The sequence below is a fragment of the Nerophis ophidion genome, linkage group LG10, assembly GCF_033978795.1.
Source record: "Nerophis ophidion isolate RoL-2023_Sa linkage group LG10, RoL_Noph_v1.0, whole genome shotgun sequence".
NCBI lineage: Eukaryota > Metazoa > Chordata > Actinopteri > Syngnathiformes > Syngnathidae > Nerophis > Nerophis ophidion.
Window position 1 is genome coordinate 46,473,465 of NC_084620.1, and position 22,124 is coordinate 46,495,588.

At 39.4% G+C, this 22,124-nt stretch overlaps 2 protein-coding genes across 2 annotated transcripts in view; one reads left to right on the forward strand and one right to left on the reverse strand.

The window, feature by feature from the left end:
* The window catches only part of pde5ab (phosphodiesterase 5A, cGMP-specific, b), a 126,943-nt gene extending 120,396 nt beyond the window's left edge, over positions 1-6,547 (forward strand). The window contains exon 22 of the mRNA XM_061913926.1: positions 243-6,547. Within this exon, the coding sequence (XP_061769910.1) occupies positions 243-362 (120 nt within the window). The 3' untranslated portion in view covers positions 363-6,547. The remainder of the gene's footprint in view (positions 1-242) is intronic.
* LOC133560902 (mitotic spindle assembly checkpoint protein MAD2A-like) lies at positions 4,637-21,797 on the reverse strand. Its single transcript, XM_061913927.1, has 5 exons — positions 21,567-21,797; positions 17,650-17,796; positions 15,916-16,036; positions 10,252-10,355; positions 4,637-6,828 (listed from the first exon to the last, which is right to left on the reverse strand). The coding sequence occupies exons 1-5, from the start codon at positions 21,628-21,630 to the stop codon at positions 6,656-6,658; spliced, it is 609 nt and encodes a 202-aa protein (XP_061769911.1). The 5' UTR covers positions 21,631-21,797; the 3' UTR covers positions 4,637-6,655.
* Positions 21,798-22,124: the final 327 nt, after the last annotated feature.

Here is a 22,124-nt window from a genome sequence, read left to right on the forward strand (position 1 = left end):
CATTAACCCTTTAAATGCTTGTTCAACACCAGTTTTGTGGTGGGAAAATGGAGTACGAACGCTGTGGTGTGCATGACAGGTTAAGACTTTGCCTTGAAACTACACAGCTCTCTATCTTGCCTTTACGACTAACAATTGTCTTAATGTTGCAACATTATAGTGCAAGATATCACGTTTATGTACGATCAATCCACAATTGCTGTGTTGTGATCTGCTAACTTTAAAAAAACGTGTCTTTACAGACATTGACCGTGCTGTCGGAGTATTGTTCTCCTTTGTTGGAGGGTTGCCAGATGAACCGCCAGCACTGGAAGAGTTTGGCTGAAGAGTGCGATCAAGATGACCACAACACTGTGGTTTGATCTTTGACAACGTGCGGCTCTTTTGGGATTCTTTTTAGTGTATATGTATACGGACGTACATACGTATACACACACATACACTACAGGCCAAAAGTTTGGACACCCTTTCTCCTCATTCAATGTGATTTCTTTATTTTCATACTGTTTACATTGTAGATTGTCCAGTTATGTACTTAAAGGCCTACTGAAACCCACTACTACCCCACCATGCAGTCTGATAGTTTATATATCAATGATGAAATATTAACATTGCAACACATGCCAATACGGCCGGTTTAGTTTACTAAATTACAATTTTAAATTTCCTGCGGAGTTTCTTGTTGAAAACGTCGCGGAATGATGACACGTGCGCGTGACGTCTCGAGTTGGAGAAGACATATTAGCGCAGCACCACTAGCAGCTAAAAGTCGTCTCTTTTCATCGCGCAATTATACAGTATTCTGGACATCTGTGTTGCTGAATCTTTTGCAATTTGTTCAATTAGTAATGGAGAAGTCAAAGTAGAAAGATGGAAGTGGGAAGCTTTAACCTTTAGCCGCACAAACACACTGTATTTCCTTGTTTTAAATTCCCGGAGGTGAAGCTTTACTATGGATCAGAGCGGTCAAGCGAACATGAATCCCGACCACTTGTCAACCAACCGGCAGGTTTCGGTGAGAAAATTGTGGTAAAAAGTCGCCTCTTACCGGAGATCAGCGGAAATTCTGTCGTGCTGCTGCTGCCGTGACTAATTCCCCTAGAGACTGCCGTCAAGACACCCGTGGACACACCCCTCCGACTATCAGGTACTATTTAACTCACTAAAACACTAGCAACACAATAGAAAGATAAGGGATTCCCCAGAATTATCCTAGTAAATGTGTTATTTTATTTTTTTCTAGTCCTTCACTATCAATATCCTCAGCCACTAATCTTTCATCCTCGCTCAAATTAATAGGGAAATTGTCATTTTCTCGGTCCGAATAGCTCTTTTTGTTGGAGGCTCCCATTATAAACAGGAGGAGGAGCCCTCACACGGGTGACGTCATCGTCTGCGACTTCCGGTAAAGGCAGGGCTTTTTTATTAGCGACCAAAAGTTTCGAACTTTATCGTCGATGTTCTCTATTAAATCCTTTCAGCAAAAATATGGCAATATTGCGAAATGATCTAGTATGACACATAGAATGGACCTGCTATCCATCCATCCATTTTCTGCCGCTTATTCCCGTTCGGGGTTGCTGGCGCCTATCTCAGCTACAATCGGGCGGAAGGCGGGGTACACCCTGGACAAGTCGCCACCTCATCGCAGGGCCAACACAGATAGACAGACAACATTCACACTCACATTCACACACTAGGGCCAATTTAGTGTTGCCAATCAACCTATCCCCGTTTAAATAACAAAATCTCATTTTAGTAGGCCTTTAACAAAAAATGTGAAATAACTAAAAACATGTTTTATATTCTAGTTTCTTCAAAATAGCCACCCTTTGCACTGATTGCTACTTCGCACACTTGGCATTCTCTCAATGAGCTTCAAGCACACCTGTGAAGGCAAAACCATTTCAGGTGACTACCTCTTGAAGCTCATCGAGAGAATGCCAAGAGTGTGCAAAGCAGTAATCAGTCCAAATGGTGGCTATTTTGAAGAAACTAGAATATAAAATACGTTTTCAGTTATTTCCCCTTCTTTTGTTAAGTACACAACTCCAGATGTGTTCATTCATAGTTTTGATGCCGTCACTGACAAACTACAATGTTAATAGTCATGAAAACAGAGAAAACACATTGAATGAGGAAGTGTGTCCAAACTTTTGTCCTGTACTGTATTCTGTATGTGTATATACTCACATATGTATGCATACAAACACACACATATAAAGTGCATATACATACATATAAACACACGCACATAAAAATGTATATATACACACACATATATAAACTTTTTTTTTTAACTTTATTTACTAAAAAGTGGCCAACATAGTGTACAAAAAAAACAACCTTACCTGGTAAGTCACAGCTTCATTCGAGCCAAGCAGTTTTTCTCCTATAAACTCAACTAGGGGTGGGATTCACACAGTAACATGTAGCACAATTGTGATAATTTGACAATATTAATACAATTTTGACCATTTTGCAAAATAGCAATTGCATGTAATTTTATAACCATTTTTCTTGGTAAACCCATGACGTAATGTAGCCTACTTACATTTGACAATGTTTTACTTTGTTTAGCACAATCACGTTTCATGGTAAAACCTATGATTTTTATTTCATTTTCTCAATCTCTTGTAAAATGTGTAAGAAATTATCTTTTTTTTACAAATGTATTTTCCACTTTACTACTTCATTCTCTTAAAATAGTTTTCAGTATTATTGTTTTTTTGTGTGTGTAAAGGTACAGTATTTTTTTTTAATTTTTTTATAATGATATATACCGTATTTTTCGGATTATAAATCACTCGGGAGTATAAATTGCACCGGCCGAAAATGCATAATAAAGAAAGAAAAAAACATGTAAGTCACACTAGAGCATGGGTGTCAAACTCTGGCCCGCGGGCCAAATCTGGCCCGCCGTGTAATTTTATTTGGCCCTTGAGGTAATATCAAATTAAGATTAGAGCAGGCCCGCCGGTATTATACAGCGGCGATGCCTCTGTAACACTGCATTCACCGCTGATACTCATACTTGCCAACCCTCATGATTTTCCCGGGAGACTCCCAAAGTTCAGTGCCCCTCCCGAAAATCTCCCCGGACAACAATATTGGGGGCGTGCCTTGAAGGCACTGCCTTTAGAGTCCTCTACAGCCTGTCGTCACGTCCGCTTTTCCGCCATTCAAACAACGTGCCGGCCCAGTCACATCATATATGCGGCTTTAACTCACACAAGTGAATGCAAGGCATACTTGATCAACAGCCATAAGGGTCACACTGAGGGTGGCCGTATAAGCAACTTTAACACTTTTACAAATATGCGCCACACTGTGAAGCCACACCAAACAAGAATGACAAACACATTTCGGGAGAACATCCGCACCGTAACACAACATAAACTCAACAGAAGAAATACCCAGAACCCCTTGCAGCACTAACTTCCGGGACGCTACAATATACACCCCTGCTACCACCAAACACCGCTCCCCCCAATTTTTATTTAAATTTTATTTGATGTGCCATTGATATTTTTTTATCATTATTATCATAACTTGAAACTCAATTTTGCATGTGACTATAAAGTTATATAAGCCTTGCTTGTTTAATATTCAAGGCAAAACTTGTTTGGGTCCCTATTAAAAGGTTAATTTGTTCAACCTTGGCCCGCGGCTTTGTTCAGTTTTAAATTTTGGCCCACTCTGTATTTGAGTTTGACACCCCTGCACTAAAGTATAAGTCGCATTTTTTGGGGGGAAATTTATTTGATAAAATCCAACACGGAGAATAGACATTTGAAAGGCAATTTAAAATAAATAAAGAATAGTGAACAACAGGCTGAATAAGTGTACGTTATATGACACATAAATAACCAACTGAGAAGGTGCCTGGTATGTTAATGTAACATATTATGGTAAGAGTCATTCAAATAACTATAACATATAGAACATGCTATACATTTACCAAACAATCTGTCACTCTTAATCGCTAATCTCAATTGTTATTGGTTGACGTGTGTGTGTGACGATTGCTGATATACGCCTCGTCTCTTATGGGAATGAGATAGATAATATTATTTGATATTTTATTAATAATTTCACACATAAATCGCTCCAGAGTATAAATCGCAACCCCGGCCAAACTATGAAAAAAAACTGCGATTTATAATCCGAAAAATACAGTAATTGTAATATAACTTTTGGTACAATTGAATTGTCTTTAAATGACTATCTCATGAGATTCTGCCATTTTTCTTAAAATTTTACAAAGGGGATCTGCACTTTTTTTGGATTTGTGTCAATCATTCACACTCCTTCCGTGAGACACTTTTTTTTTAATGCATACTAACTTCAAAATGAACGCGAGCAAAAGTCAGCTTATAACGAAGCTAACGGGTTTTCGCTGTTCCGCGCTCTGAAAAACATGCCAAAAAACTGTAAGTACCGTATTTCTTTGAAATATTAATTTAAAACCTCTTCTCCCTCCCGCGCTTACCAAAGGCATGCGGTAAAAGTAAGCATGCGCTAATTATTTTAAAACCTCTTCTCACTCTGGCACTTACCAAAGGCATGCGGTAAAAATTTGAGTGTGATGTAAGGTTGGACTTAAATCCTACTGAATAGCTCTTAATCTTCTTCCCTTCATGTGATTTCAAATTACCGGTATTGAATTCAGCCTCCTCCATTTTGAAAATGATGACAGGAGAAGTGTCACACGTGACGTCACGAGTTTGACCAGGCGGTAATACTAAGCATGCGCTAATTATTTTGCGAAGTGAGTTCGACCCAGCAGTAATTCAAGGCAGGCGCCAACTATATGCCCTGCGGCAATTCAAGGAAATACGGTATATATGAAATGTAGTAACAGGCGAAAAGGAGCAAGTGTACGTGTCTTTCTCATGATCAGGGTGTGAGACCGTTTCAGGGGAGGAAAAAAAGAAGAAATCAGAGGGGGAAAAAAGGGAATATTTCTATCAGCATGAAGCACTGCCATGCAAATCCTGAAAAAAACTAAACTTTTGAAAATCAAAACTACATTTTCTGCAAATATTTGGCCAACACTTGATTAAAATTCAGGTCACGACATGTAAACGGAGAATTGTTAATGGGGTTTTGCGGGTATAATAGTTTACTTCCATTTTCCGCAATGTACTTGCCGTATATTACAAAAGAGAAAGACGCGTGGTTTCGTGTCTCACATTGGTATAGTAAATGGTAAGCACAATTCCCCAAAATAGGTGCAGTTCCCCCTGAAGACTTAATTCTGAAAAAATAAAATAAAATCTTTAAACAGTTTAAATCAACCCAAAAACTGAAGAACGGAAACTACGACAATAATGTCCAAATAGTCACATTTTGTCCCACCCCATAAAAGTACTTTATAACTTATCTACCAGCCAGTGCCTTATTTGAAAAAAATCTGGATGTTTGTTGCATTGACCTGGTTGGCATGGTGACCATACTACTACTACTACTACTACACGTCAAAAACTTTGAACATCGTGAAAAAGGGTAAATGTTTTTGTCACTTATTATTACATATTACACAGTAGACTTCAGGCAAGGTGACTGGTGTGCACCTCAAACTTGCAAGAAATAAAAACTTAGATTATTTTAATCATGTAAAAACATACTCGTATCGTTTCACTTTCTGAAATAAGTGACAAAAAACATTTCATGAACTTTTGGCGCTGCACAGTCAGTAATATTGTTTAGTTGCTGCACATGTTACTTAGAGTCGTTGGTCAGTTTTTGTAACGGTTGGTGAACAAAACCTAACTATATCCATTACACAAGTTGTTTTTTTGTTTTTTTTAACTGCACTGAGTGGCTTTGATTTAATAGCAAACTCACTTTTAGGGAACAGATGCAGATTATATTTAAATACTGCAGTATAGTCAAACAACATTTGTTCCACTCATTCTCTTACATATTTATTAATAGCATATTTATTAGATGATTTTATGTAACACTGAAGGAGATTTTTTTTTTTGCAGTTTTTTAGACTTTCTATTTTCATAAAATGACAGGGGGAAAAAAACAAGTTTTCTACTGCATTGTCTTGAAAATAGTCAAATAAAAATCATTTTATACAGCAGAAGATGGTGACTTTATTAAAAATACAGAGTAGTTTTTGCAAGTTCATTTATGTCTGTGCTCACCGATCGCAAAAAATGTTTTTTTTAGGGTTTCCCAAACTTTTTCAGCTCTTGACTCCCCCGAAAAGTAAAGAAACCCCTTTTTAAAAATCAGAGCACAGAGAAACTTGTCATCCAATGTTTTCCAAACAAAACAAAACAGCGTGTGTGACATAATTGCACAATATCGCAATATATTGGAAAACATTTTACGTTGTGTCAGCTAATCTTTTAGAAGGGAAACGCAGTTACTAGCCATATTTTGTGGTAGATGTCGCCATCTGTCAAAGGTGGGAAACCCCTGTTTTATATATACATATATACACATATGAACAGTCAGGCGTTACAAAAACCTTGTGTGACATTGTCACCCCCTCCCCACTGTTCAAATAAACATGAAATATGACAAAACATTTTTTCTTATGTCTGGTGCCAATTGTTGACGCCTGTAAAGACGAGTCTCTGGATTTCGTGGGTCATGTGACGTAACGTAAGAGTCAGTATGAATGAGTGTGTTTTGTTTACAAGGAGTCGGTCTTCTTGTAAGCCACCATACTGGTCACCTTGTGGATTGACGTGGTGAAGGAGCGCAGACGCACCTCCTCTGATTGGCTGATGATGTGCGGGCTGGACTCCTCCCACTTCTCCGGAATCTCCAGGTCTTTGTCGGTGTAGACCAGGAGGTTGAAGCCACCTGAGGTGATTTAAGCAATTCCTGTTTTTTATTAGGTTTTTATTGCACAGCAGGCAGCATAAATATGGCGGTTGTTTATGTCCCCCCCCATGAAGCTATAAGGCAGCGGTCCCCAAACTTTTTGACTCTGGGCCACAATGGGTTAAAAGAATTTGGCCTGTGGCAGGGTTTTATCTATTAATAGTTATACAAATACTTAATAAAGTCAAATACAAATTAGGGCTGGGCGAAATGGATGAAACAGTATCTCGATATATTTTTGCTTAAACTCCATATTCGATATGTATTTCGGTTAAAGTATACATATAAAAACATTCATTTTTGAGAGAAATTCACTGAAATTGAAGTGAATGACAACTGTACTGTAAACAGTCAGTGGCACTTTTATTAACCCAGTTCGTCAAGATGGGTATTAACAGCACAGAAAATAGTACAGAAGTACATAACATAAATATAAAAAAAAAAAATTCTACCTAAAATAAATAACGTAGCTGTGCAAATACAATCTGTATCAGACTCAGTCAAAAAAAAAATTTGCAGGCAGGCACTTTTTACTTCCCAGTCTACGATGTAATGGACTGTCACACACTTAAAAGGGAACATTATCACCAGACCTATGTAATCGTCAATATATACCTTGATGTTGCAGAAAAAAAGACCATATGTTTTTTTAACTGATTTCCGAAACTCGAAAAGGGTGAATTTGGCGATTTAAACGCCTTTCAATTGTTCGCCTGTCGGAGGGCTGACCTTTCACCCGTGACGTCACAACGTGAAGCGACCCGCCATTTTCTCAAACACATTACACACACCAAGTCAAATCAGCTCTGTTATTTTCCGTTTTCCCGTACCTTGGAGACATCATGCCTCGTCGGTGTGTTGTCGGAGGGTGTAACAACACGATCAGGGACGGATTCAAGTTGCAACAGTGGTCAAAAGATGCGAAAGTCCCTCGTTTGTTCTGCACACTGTACCAAATACAGCTATGCTACGACAGAGATGGCAAGAATGTGTGGATATCCTGCCACACTCAAAGCATATGCATTTCCAACGATAAAGTCAACGTAATCACAAAAGTGAGTTTTGTTGATGTTATTGACTTATGTGGAGTGTGCTAATCAGACATATTTGGTCACCGCATGACTGCAAGCTAATCGATGCTAACATGCTATTTAGGCTAGCTGTATGTACATATTGCATCTTTATGCCTCATTTGTAGCTATATTTGCATCCAGCCTTTCTCTCCACCCACATTTAATGCCAGACAAACACATACCAATCGTTGGTTAGAAGGCGATCGCCGAATTCATCCGCGCTTCCTCCCGTGCTGCTGTCTGTCGTGATATGGCTCAAAAGCTTCTGTTTCTTCTTTAATTTCGTTTTCGGTACCTGCCTCCACATTCCAACCATCCGTTTCAATACATGCGTAATCTGTTAAATCGCCTTCGGCGCTGAAATCCAATTTTGAATCCGAGCTAATATCGCTATACCTTCTGTGCTATCCGCCATGTTTGTTTCTGTGTGGTCACGCTGTGACGTCACAAGATAATGGACGGGTGGATATAACGACGGTTAAATCTGGCACTTTGAAGCCGTTTTTCGGGATATTGCGTGATGAGTAAAATTTTGAGAAAAACTTCGAAAAATAAAATAAGCCACTGGGAACAGATTTTTATTGGTTTTAACCCTTCAGATATTGTGATAATGTTCCCCTTTAAGGTTCTTTGGTCCTATTAGAAGTGGTAAGTGACTCTACTTAATTAATGCGGCTATGATCTTCCTCACTTAGGCATACATTTAGCTTGAATATTCTCATTCTCAGACTCTCTCGTCCTCATTTGGGCTGTCGGTTGTGATTTCCCTTTCTGGTTCGATGACCCGCCCTATCTTGCATCTGATTGGCCTGTCCGCAACGTTTTGCCCTAATCTTAACCAATCCTGACTCATCATTTCAAACCTGGGGTCTCAAACTCAATTTACCTGGGGGCCACTAGATGCAAAGTCTGGGTGAGGCTGGGCCGCAAGAAAATATTTCTTAAAAAAAATATTTCTTAAAAAAAATATTTTTAAATGTCTTTATTTTTCTTTTCAACACAAAATAAAATCAAAATATAAATGAAAAAAATTAGAATTAAGAAATGTGAGGCAATGCAAATCAAACAATAAAAAAAACAAACGGTTTGAATTGGTCCAGGTTAGCGGGGACTGTTATTACTGACGGACAGGTGTCGCGGTGCGACTGCAGCCAGGCCCGTTAGAAAACCCTCGTCTCCATGGCAACATCTCTGTCGCTTTCACTCATTTGCCGCTTTTCCACTAACGCAGGGGTAGGCAACCCAGAACGTTGAAAGAGCCGTTTTGGACCCAAATAACAAAAATCGTCTCTGTCTGAAGCAAACGGGAGGAGGGGTTTCTCTACTTGGATCACGCAAGTGATGTCAATGTTCGGCCCTCGAGAGCCACATACCACACCGTGATTGGTAGATCCCTTCAGCTCCGCACACAACGCTGTCAAGCGCCATTCATACAAAACTTGCTTCCCGCACTAACATTAAACTTTCATATTAAAGTGGGTGCCGCAAAATAACGTCTCGCGAGGCGCAATTGGCCCGCGTGTCTGAGACCCCTGTTTTAAACCAACCAATCATGGATTTCCTTATACATAAACCAACCAATCGTCGATCTTTCCCGTATATGTTGTCTCCTGCCTGTGGAGTTGCACTCGTCCATTTCTCTCTTCCTCTTATTTTGTAGCATGTAGCTTAGCTAACCGCTGCATGGGTCTAAAAATAACTAAGCTACGGAAATCGCTACTTGTTAAAAAGAAGTGAATCTACTGCCAAATGTAGTTAAGCTACCTAGCTTCGATTTTTAAGTTACTGTAATTATTTTTAATTTGAAAAAACTATTTTCTACCACTGCAGTCGTAAACAGGAATGGATTATCAAAAAACGTAATCATTTCAGGAAAACCGTAATTGTTGGTTACTGGCACACTGCTGGTGGCACAGTCAGACTCCATATTTGCTTGTGTGTTGTTGTTGTGGGTCAGTGCAGTTGGGGAGATAGTGCAAGCACGTATTGGAAGGAGGAGGGGAAGGGGTTTAATAGCCATTGGAGTCTTGTGAGGGAGTGGGGCGAACAAGGAACACAACAAATAAGCGGCGTTTGGTCATTTTGACGTGAAACAAATATCGGCATTACGATATTTTCTTAATTAATATCTTATTTAAAAATATATCAATGTATCTTACAAACTCGATATATCGCCCAGCCCTAATACAAATAAAGCAACAAGAGAAAGATAGGTTCCAGCCATCACCGCGACTCCCGAGAGGGACGAGCGGTAGAAAATGGATGGTATCCCATACTTCTTAAGTAAATCCATACAACAATTAAGGGTAACTGATGTGAGGTTACTTACATGGTGTCTCCAGCAGCGGCAGGAACGTTACCGTGGCAGTTATTTGTCTGAGTACTGAGCGGATGTCATTCTGGATGGCTTTAATGGACTTCTCCCGGGGGGCACTTGAAAATGACAAATTTAAATACAGGGTCATAAATAACCATTGAAAACCCCTTTAGGAGGTCATAACATTATACTCTATATGAATAAATATACACTGACAAACAGAGCGCCCCCAGTATTTTCAGCGGTCTCTCTGCTTTTTTGTTATTTTTTAAATGGCTAGCGTAGATTTGTGTTTAGTCCTGTCCCCCCCAACCCACTGAATCACAGAAACAAACCATGATCAACCGTGTAGTCCACTCGGGGAGGAGCAGCCAAAGATGCTAAACATCTAAACGGCGGACATTTATGCATGAAAATATGGAATTTCTGCTTATGGTTAACCAAACATCTTTCAGTTCTCAACCAACTTGCAGTCAACTTTGACCTCTGGTTCATCACTCAATGACAGTCACCCCAGCTTTACATGTCCAGCGGTTTTAGATGTTTTAAATGACTACATGAAACCATACTTACATTTTTAAGGTAGTTCTTGCCGCTTCGCATAGCACAATCTTATTGGAGGCCAGTCAGCATGTACATTTGTCCAGATCTCTGATTGGCTGCCCTTTTGACACAACTATAACGCGTGTCAAAAATTCCACGAGCGCACAGCTGAGATTTGATCGTGTGTAGGAAAAAAAGATGATTACGCGGAGGCTCGAGGTTGCGGGAAAGGAAAAGAGGGGGCGCTGCAGAGTGCGTCAGTCTGACTGTGCTGACGGCAGTAATTATTGAGTGTTAAAGGCCTACTGAAACCCACTACTACCGACCAAGCAGTCTGATAGTTTATATATCAATGATGAAATAGTAACATTGCAACAACACATGCCAATACGGCCGGTTTAGCTTACTAAATTACAATTTTAAATTTCCCGCGGAGTTTCTTGTTGAAAACGTCGCGGAATGACGACGCGTGCGCATGACGTCCCGGGTTGCAGGGGACATATTAGCGCAGCACCATTTGCGGCTAAAAGTCGTCTCTTTTCATCGCGCAATTAAACAGTATTCTGAACATCTGTGTTGCTGAATCTTTTGCAATTTGTTCAATTAATAATGGAGAAGCCAAAGTAAAAAGATGGAGGTGGGAAGCTATAGCCTTTAACCACACAAACACACTGTATTTCCTTGTTTAAAATTCCCGGAGGTGAAGCTTTACTATGGATCAAAGCGGTCAAGGGAACATGGATCCCGACCACTTGTCAACCAGCAGGTTTCGGTGAGAAAATTGTGGTAAAAAGTCGCCTCTTACCGGAGATCAGCTGAGCTTGCGCCGTCCATGCAGCTGCCATCGACTTCCCTCAGAGACTGGCGTCAAAACACCCGTGGACACACCCCTACGACTATCAGGTACTATTTAATCTCACTAAAACACTGGCAACACAATAGAAATATAAGGGATTTCCCAGAATTAACCTAGTAAATGTGTCTAAAAACATCTGAATCCATCCCAATGCAATCGCCTTTTTTTTTTAACTCAATTTTTTTTTTCTAGTACTTCGCTATCAATATCATCATCCACGAATCTTTCACCCTCGCTCAAATTAATGGGGAAATTGTCGTTTTCTCGGTCCGAATAGCTCTCGCTGCTGGACCCTCCCCTTATAAACAATGTGAGGACGTAAGGAACTCTCACCCTTGTGACGTCATCGTCTGCGACTTCCGGTAAAGGCAAGGCTTTTTTATTAGCGACCAAAAGTTGTGAACTTTATCATCGATGTTCTCCCCTAAATCCTTTCAGGAAAAATATGGCAATATCGCGAAATGATCAAGTATGACACATAGAATGGACCTGCTATCTCCGTTTAAATAAGAAAATCTCATTTCAGTAGGCCTTTAATATGGATATTATCAACTGTGTACAAAATACAGTTATATTCGCTCAAAATTTTTTATTTTTTTAACTTGAGTTTAGTTTATTTTCAAAATATAATGTATGTGCTTGCAAAATATCTCCCTCAAAACGAAGACACAAATATAACTCCATTCTTGGTGACCTCCCTGACTGGACTAAGATGAATGCAGCAATGTACAGAGACATCCTGGATGATAACCAAAACTTCCCATCCAAGACAAAATTCCTTAACGATACAGAGTTTAATTCGACCCTAATTCAGCTAAAGTCTGCTAGTGTTGGACAGGAAGTTATGCACAAACAGAAAAAAATATCCTGTTTACTTTCAAAATAAAATACTGTCTTCCAAGCAGAACCTATTTTACATTTTGAAATGTCCTGATGGGCAGCGACGGACATGAAGTCAACTTGTCAAAGGTTTTCAGACCTAATTTCATCTTGTTGACACAAATTGATAAGGACATGCTGATTATGGAGGTCCAAAATGTGAAAATAATGTACAGGCATATCCCACAAGCTATATGTGGGCCTGTGTAAATATTATCAGCCGATATAAGGGCCGGAAAAGCAGGGGAGTGGTTGTTGTGACACGCTCGCCAGAGATGTTACTGTTGTGTTGTTGTTGGCTGCAAAAAATAAAATGGTTTATGAAGGCTAAACTATTGTCAGTATTAACGCTCTGCACCTGTTATTACTGGCAGGACCCAATTTATTTGATTCTGTTCCTCTTGAAGGACAGAATAAACTATTTGTGGTTTTCTTTATTACAACTTCCCTTACCACACGATGACGCATAGATTGGCAAGATCTTGTGAAAATCTGTGCCATTTCACTGCACGACGGAGCCGCAACAGAGCGGCGGTGGGGATTATAGACATCTTATAAGGTTATGCAGCATCGAGCGCTACTGCCAACTGGCGCTGGGCTGCCATCTTGAAGTGGTGATCCACTCCACTCAGTGCAAATCATTTGGCAGGAGCAATGAACTCTCAGCGCATTTACAAACCCTGTTTCCATATGAGTTGGGAAATTGTGTTGGATGTAAGTATAAACGGAATACAATGATTTGCAAATCCTTTTCAACCCATGTTCAATTGAATACACTACAAATACAAGATAAACTTTATTTTTTTTTTGCAAATAATAATTAACTTACAATTTCATTGCTGCAACACGTAGTTGGGAAAGGGCATGTTCACCACTGTGTTACATCACATTTTCTTTTAACAACACTCAATAAACTTTTGGGAACTGAGGAAACTCATTGTTGAAGCTTTGAAAGTGGAATTATTTCCCATTCTTGTTTTATGTAGAGCAACAGTTGTCGTATTTTACGCTTCATATTGCGCCACACATTTTCGATGGGAGACATGTCTGGACTGCAGGCGGGCCAGGAAAGTACCCGCACTCTTTTACTACGAAGCCACGCTGTTGTAACAAGTGGCTTGGCATTGTTTTGCTGAAATAAGCAGGGAGGTCCATGATAATGTTGCTTGGATGACAACATATGTTGCTCCAAAATCTGTATGGACCATTCAGCATTAATGGTGCCTTCACAGATGTGTAAGTTACCCATGCCTTGGGCATTAATATACATCCATACCATCGCAGATGCTGGCTTTTGAACTTTGCGCCTAAAACAATCCGGAGGGTTATTTTCCACTTTGTTCCGGAGGGCACCACGTTTACAGTTTCCAAATATAATTTGAAATGTAGACTCGTCAGACCACAGAACACATTTCCACCTTGCATCAGTCCATCTTAGATGAGCTCGGGCCCAGAGAAGCCGGCGGCGTTCCTGGTTGTTGTTGATGAATGGGTTTTGCTTTGCATAGTAGTTTTAACTTGCACTTACAGATGTAGCGACCAACTGTAGTTACTAACTGTGGTTTTATGTAGTGTTCCTGAGCCCATGTAGTGATATCCTTTACACACTGATGTCGGTTTTTGATGCAGTACCCCCTGAGGGATCAAAGGTCCGTAATATCATCGCTTACGTGCATTGATTTCTCCGAATTCTCTGAACCTTTTGATGATTTTACGGACCGTAGCTGGTAAAATCCCTAAATTCCTAGCAATAGCTCATTGAGAAATGTTGTTCTACAACTGTTCGACAATTTGCTTACAAATTGGCGACCCCCGCCCCATCCTTGTTTGTGAATTACTTAGCATTTCATGGAAGCTGCTTTTATACCCAATCATGGCACCCACCTGTTCCCAATTAGCCTGCACACCTCTGGGATGTTCCAAATAAGTGTTTGATGAGCATTCCTCAACTTTATCAATATTTATTGCCACCTTTCCCAACTTCTTTGTCACGTGTTGCTGGCATCAAATTCTAAAGTTAATGATTATTTGCAACAACAAAAAAATGTTTATCAGTTTGAACATCAAATATGTTGTCTTTGTAGCATATTCAACTGAATATGGGTTGAAAATGATTTGCAAATCATTGTATTCCGTTTATATTTACATCTAACAAATTTCCAAATCATATGGAAACGCGGTTTGTAATTCATCTTACCTCACTGAATACCACTGATTTTCACACGGTTTTTTTGTAGCTATGGTTAAAGGACACGTGTTTTGGCGTGTTTTATTATTCATAGTTTGTTTAACAGTAATAGAATATTCTTATAAGCTATAAGTGACCAGACGTCCGAGATCAAAACTGGGAATATAATCCCAAAGAAGGGGGAAAACGGTCAGCTATTTTTAAGTTGATGAAACAATATGATTAGGTTATATATACATGCGTATATCCTACATAAACAATGTATCAATACATTAGATATCTATATATCTTAGCGACCTATAGACTGTATCTCTGTTGCTGCAGCAGCAGAGTTGATTTTGTTTTAACACTTTGTATTGATCTTTTGTATTACATTCTTCCCTTAAATGATAATGTTTGCAGTGATTGTTTTATATGTATTTTTTATGCTTGTCGATTTGGATAAAAACGTCTGCCAAATACTTATACATGAACATATATAAACACCTTTATATCAGCTATAACCACCAATCTGTTTCACTGGATTTAGAATATAATCAAATTCTGTATTCATGTATGACATTTTTAAATTGAATTAATTTCATTGACAAGCAATTCTATTATGGTCATACTCTTGTTTGCTAGCGGCTACGATTTCAGTACTATTGAAGATCTTTGCTCCTTCTCAACTCCGTGGTAATATTCTTTTCACAAAATACAACCAATAGTACGTTAATGTTAAATGTTACTTGTGAAAAGTAATACCCCGATTCCTATTTTCAACAGTCCGTTCATTTGAGCAGGAAAACGCTGAACACCAGCCCGGCATCTTTGTTTTTTACCTGTCAACTGTCAGTTTAAGCCGCTTGCCGGCTCCTCATCACCACTTCAAGATGGCGGCCGAATTTCTCGGGTCACAGCAGCCAATGCGGCGTGTACTTATAAGATGTCTATAGTGGGGATTGCCAGACGGTAGATGGCGGCGCTCTACCATAGGGAAGCCATCCCGCGGTCGGTTCGCATTTAGTGGGAAGACATCCACTCTTTGTGGACTTTAAAACCGCGGAACGCCGGGGAACTACCTCAGCCGTAACTGTGCTGAAAGTGCAGAGGAAGCGTGTGAGGTACGGTGCAACTATGCATTGTTTCAAGGAGCAGCGAATTGACGATTGATTCAGCTTAGATTGATGAGCTGCTTCCGATGTATCCAAATCTATTTGACGGCATTCACCTGCACTCCTTCGCTGACTTGTCGCACTCGATGTCGAACTGCCACCTTTCCAGCACCTCGTTGGTTTCCAGACAAGTGATCACCAACACCAGCTTCTGTACGGTGCAGTCCAGTAGCCACGCTGTAACGATAATCAACAACATGTCATTCCGTCTTGACTTACGTGACGCCATCCAGTCACGACATAAACAAAAACAATAGATGCCAACTCCTGACAACCAAAACATTTTCCTTTTTTTGTTGAGTGAAACAGGTGTCCAGAAGTTTGAACATGGAAAAGGCCTAGGCGATATATCCATTTTATGGATAAGTATGAGTTTTTTGTTTTAGCAAAGATTCACACACCAAGTAAGCCATGGCTAATGCTTGGGCTGGGCGATATGGAGGAAAAAGTATATTTTGATATATTTTTACTAGAGATGTCCGATAACAGCTTTTTTGCCGATATCCGATATTGTCCAACTCTTAATTACCGATACCGATAAACGTATACTGTCGTGGAATTAACACATTATTATGCCTCATTTTGTTGTGATGCCCCGCTGGATGCATTAAACAATGTAACAAGGTTTTCCAAAATAAATCAACTCAAGTTAAGGAAATAAATGCCAATATGGCACTGCCATCTTTGTTATTGTTGAGTTAGTGCTGCGAGGGGTTCAGGGTATTTGTTCTGTTGTGTTTATGTTGTGTTACGATGCGGATGTTCTCCCGAAATGTGTTTGTCATTTTTGTTTGGTGTGGGTTGACAGTGTGGCGCATATTTGTAACAGTGTTAAGGTTGTTAATACGGCCACCCTCAGTCTGACCTGTATGGCTGTTGACCAAGTATGCCTGGCATTCACTTGTGTTTGATTGATTGATACTTTTATTTGTAGATTGCACAGTACAGTACATATTCCGTACAATTGACCACTAAATGGTAACACCCGAATACGTTTTTCAAGCTTTTTAAGTCCGAGTCCACGTTAATCAATTCATTGTGTTTGTGTGTGTGTGAAGCCGTATATATTATGGGATTGGGCCGGCACACAAAGGCAGTGCCTTTAAGGTTTACGTCCGTGTACACAGCGGCGTTTTAAAAATACATAAATTTTACTTATTTTAAAACCGATACCGATAATTTCAAAACCGATATCGATAATTTCAGATATTAAATTTTAAAGCATTTATCGGCTGATAATATTGGCAGGTCGATATTATCGGACATCTCTAATTTTTACTTAAACTCAATATATTTTCCGGTTAAAATATTTATATAAAGATATTCATTTTTGAGCAAGATTCACTGAAACTGAGTGAATGACAACTGTACTGTGAACAGTCAGCGGCACTTTTATTAACCCAGTTAGTCAAGATGGGTATTAACAGCACAGAAAATAAACTGTTTAAATAGCAGAGAATTACATACCATAAATAAAATGGAAAAATAATGTATAAATAAAATAGAAATATATTCTTTTTACATCAAATAAATCACATAGCTGTGCAAACAATACTAAATGTATCAAACTCAGACAATAAATACATTTGAAAGAGGGCACTTTTTAATTCCCAGTTGACGATGTAATGGACTGTCACACAGCGCCAAGTAAGTGACTTGTCTTGAATTACTCGAGGAATTGTTTCAGCTCTAATTTTTCCTGTCCTGTTTTTTGAATATATATATCTATATAGAATGAGTTACTCGTCGTTTACTACTGACGAGCATTTAGCAGATTACTGAAAACTCACCTTTCAGCTGAGACACCACGCTGTTGAGATACTCCTTCAGCTTGGGATCGTCGGTGACTTGGAGGTTCATGTCGTACTGGCTGACTCTGGTGAAGGACTCTGGAGGGTAGATGCCCCGCTGGTACAAGATGCTGTTGATGCCAAAAGCTGCAGAACAACCCCACTGTTACATTTGAGTAAGTTACATGTAATATAGCTAAACCATACAAGCAGCCTGCCATTTGGTCTGTACTTAGGTCAGTCATTTGTCTTTCTTCACAGTTTAATGTTTAAGTTTAACAAAATAATTGTATGGCCTTGTGTTTATTTGTTCTTTCTTTAGTTTATTTCGAACATGAACACACTTACAGCATAATACATCACACAATTCCATATAATTTCTCTATACATCATGTCCGAAAAGGAATAGGAAGAAGCAAAGCTAATTTAATCCTGCCCCTTTCCCGTTTCAGAGTGTTTACAAATACATACGTTCATTTACTGACTTCTTTTTACAGCACAATGACATCAGTGAATGAGGAATTTAAGTCAGCCATGATAAACATACCGAGATTAAGAATATCCCGTTTTCAATAAGGTTTAAGGTGTTTCTCCTAATTCTTCGTCTTTGTACTTTGTAAGCACTATTAATTTGAACAACCTTAAATGGGATCATATCTGTAAATTGTTTTTTTTTGATTGATTGAAACTTTTGTTAGTAGATTGCACAGTTCAGTACATATTCCGTACAATTGACCACTAAACGGTAACACCCAAATAAGTTTTTCAACTTGTTTAAGTCGGGGTCCACGTTGTTTAACTTCTTTACTTAATCCATTCCATAATTTTACTCTACATACTTATATGTAAAAGGTTTTTAGTGTTGTACGTGAGTTAGGGCTGAGCGATATATCGATATACTCGATATATTGCAGGTTTGTCTCTGTGCGATATAGAAAATGACTATATCGAGATATTCGAGTATACGTTCTCACAGAGTTGCTTTCAGCTGCAAGCATTACACTGCATGCGTTTCCCACTCTTTCTTGTCTCTCCTTCTCACAGAGACATAAAAAATAAGTGCACCTTCGTCACACGCCCTCCCCGAGCAGAGAGGTAGCTACATGGGTAACATTAGCTGTGATGCTAAAGGAGCGTTGCGAGTGGTAATACAAAAGAGAGAAGGCGCCAATCTGGTAACAAATGAAGGAAGAATTAATCCCCAAGAAAAACAGCAGGGTTTCCATCGTCTGGCGGTGGTTTGGCTTCAAGCGGGAATATGTTGAACAATTATGCGGCAAAAGCGTTGCTACAAAAAGTAGCAGCCCTGCTATTTTGATTTCCTATTATGCAGCACATTTTTATTTGACACTTATTGAAATATCTTGTGTGACATCATGCGCTTTGTTTTAAACTATTGTGGTGGCGTTCTGTACAAAAATTCCACTTTTAGTGTTGTTTTGATATCTCATCTTAGTGACATCATGCACAAAAGTGCACTCATAGCTTGTTTTAAAATGTCTCCGACAATCTTGCACTTTCTGTTTTGAAATGACATGAATGTCAGTGCCACTGCTTAATAAATACAACTTTGCTAAATTGACTTAGTTGATTGGCAACACTAAATTGGCCCTAGTGTATGAATGTGAGTGTGAATGTTGTCTGTCTATCTGTGTTGGCCCTGCGATGAGGTGGCGACTTGTCCAGGGTGTACCCCGCCTTCCGCCCGATTGTAGCTGAGATAGGCGCCAGCGCCCCCCGCGACCCCGAAAGGGAATAAGCGGTAGGAAAAGGATGGATGGACTTAGTTGTGGTTTCCCTTTCTGGGTGAACGTTCAAAATGAGCATATATTAATGAAGTATGAACAAGAATATTTTAATGTAGACACATAGAGTCATTATACTGCTGTGATTATATGCATCAAGTATTCATTTAAGGCTAAGGCAAAATATCGAGGTATATTCGTGTATCGGGACATGGCCCAAAAAATATCGAGATATTAAAGGCCTACTGACACCCACTACTACCGACCACGCAGTCTGATAGTTTATATATCAATGATGAAATCTTAACATTGCAACACATGCCAATACGGCCGGTTTAGTTTACTAAATTACAATTTTAAATTTCCTGCGGAGTTTCCTGTTGAAAACATCGCGGAATGATGACGCGTGTTTGTGACGTTATTGGTTGGAGGGGACATATTAGCCCAGCACCACTTACGGCTAAAAGTCGTCTCTTTTCATCGCGCAATTACACAGTATTTTGGACATCTGTGTTGCTGAATCGTTTGCAATTTGTTCTATTAATAATGGAGACGTCAAATAAGAATGCTGTTGGTGGAAAGCGGTGGATTGCAGCTAGCTTTAGCACCGAAACACAGCCGGTGTTTCTTTGTTTGTTGTGAAGTTTTAACACAGACCGGTCAAGCGAACATGTTTCTCTACGTCAACCAGCAAGTTTTTGGATGGGAAACTTGTGATATTAAATCGGCTCGAGTGGATTACGCGACCTCATCCTGCAGCTCAAAAAGGCAGCTGTGATCTTGGCTCCTCGGCTTCTCTCAGAGACACTGGCGTTCACCGCAGCCATCCGACTTTCAGGTATGACTTTATAATCTCACTAAAATACTATTAACACAATAAGCAGATAAGGGATTTTCCAGAATGATCCTAGTAAATGTGTCTGATTACATCTGAAACTCTCCCACTGCCGCCGCCTGCTTGCGTCGCCTTTTCTTTTCTTTTTCTATTAGTGCTTCACTTTAACTTTCCTCATCCACGAATCTTCGCTCAAATTAATGGGGAAATCGTCGCTTTCTCGGTCCGAATTGCTCTTAATGCTGGTGGCTCACATTATAAACAATGTGAGAATGTGAGGAGCCCTCACACCGGTGACGTCACGCGCACATCGTCTGCTACTTCCGGTACAGGCAAGGCTTTTTTATTAGCGACCAAAAGTTGCGAACTTTATCGTCGATGTTCTCTACTAAATCCTTTCATTAAAAATATGCCAAAATCGCGAAATGATCAAGTATGACACATAGAATGGACCTGCTATCCCTGTTTGAATAAGAAAATCTAATTTCAGTAGGCCTTTAATAAAAGGGCCATATCGCCCAGCCCTATTGTGCGTACAAATGTTTTAAATTACATTTACCTATAAGCTTATTATATTTTTCCTCTTCAGTCGAGAAGAATTGTATATTCTCGGTTTGCTTTGTACATCATTTTAGCTGTTTGCAAATTAACCAAATCATCGAACTTCAATATTTTTGACTCAAGAAATAAAGAGTTTGTATGTTCTCTATATCCAACATTATGTATTATTCTGACTGGTCTTTTTTGTAACAGAATGAGTGAATGAAGCGCACATTTGTAGTTATTTCACCGTATTTCTGCACAATAACTCAGATATGGTAACACTGGTGAGCAATAAAGAATATAAAGTGATTTTTGGTGTAGAAAATATTTTGTTTTATTCATTATTGACATGTTTCTCGCCACTTTATGTTGTATATATTTTTTACGAGATTTTCAATTCATTTTATCATCTATTATTAGGCCCTGCGATGAGGCGGGGACTTGTCCAGGGTGTACACCGGCTTCCGCCCGATTGTAGCTGAGATAGGCGCCAGCGCACCCCGCGACCCCAAATGGAATAAGCGGTAGGAAATGGATGGATGGCTGGGCATCTATTATTACACCCAAAAAGCTAGTCTCTTTTACCCTTCCAATATCTACTCCGTCTGTTTGTATTCGTGTACGATACTATTTTCTACCAAATAGTATTATTTTAGTTTTTCTAAACTAGGAGAAAAACAACAACAAAAAACATAACTATTACTTAGATGTGTGTTGTCCGCTACATTGACGTAGGCTAACTTAGCGAGATTTCTTGACAAGAGTTACGGCGTACATTTAGTTTAAATACTTACAAAAGAAGTCGGCCACGACCTCGACACTTCCTTTAAGAGTAATTCCTTTCAACGTGCTCGTCATTGTTTGAGTGTCTTTGTAGTATTTAGCCAACTGAAAAAGTTATATTATATTCAGATTTGTTTTCTGGCGACGAGGGAAGTAACCGCCGTTCCGTTTGAAAATGCCTTTGGCGCATGCGTAGCAGGACCGCTTTCTTCTTCTCTGGTATTTTACGGTGGTTGCAAACTGAGTTAGTGCGTTACTGCCACCCTCCGGATGTGAATGATATTTTACTACTACTACTTAGATTTATATACCGCTTTTCTAGACATTCAAAGCGCTTCAGAGAGAAGTGAGAAGCCATAACTCATTCACACCTGCTGGTGGTGGTAAGCTACTTTCATCATTCATTCACACCTGCTGGTGGTGGTGAGCTACCTTCACCATTCATTCACACCTGCTGGTGGTAAGCTACTTTCATCATTCATTCACAGCTGCCGGTGGTAAGCTAACTTAATCATTCATTCACACCTGCAGGTGGTAAGCTACCTTCATCATTCATTCACACCTGCCGG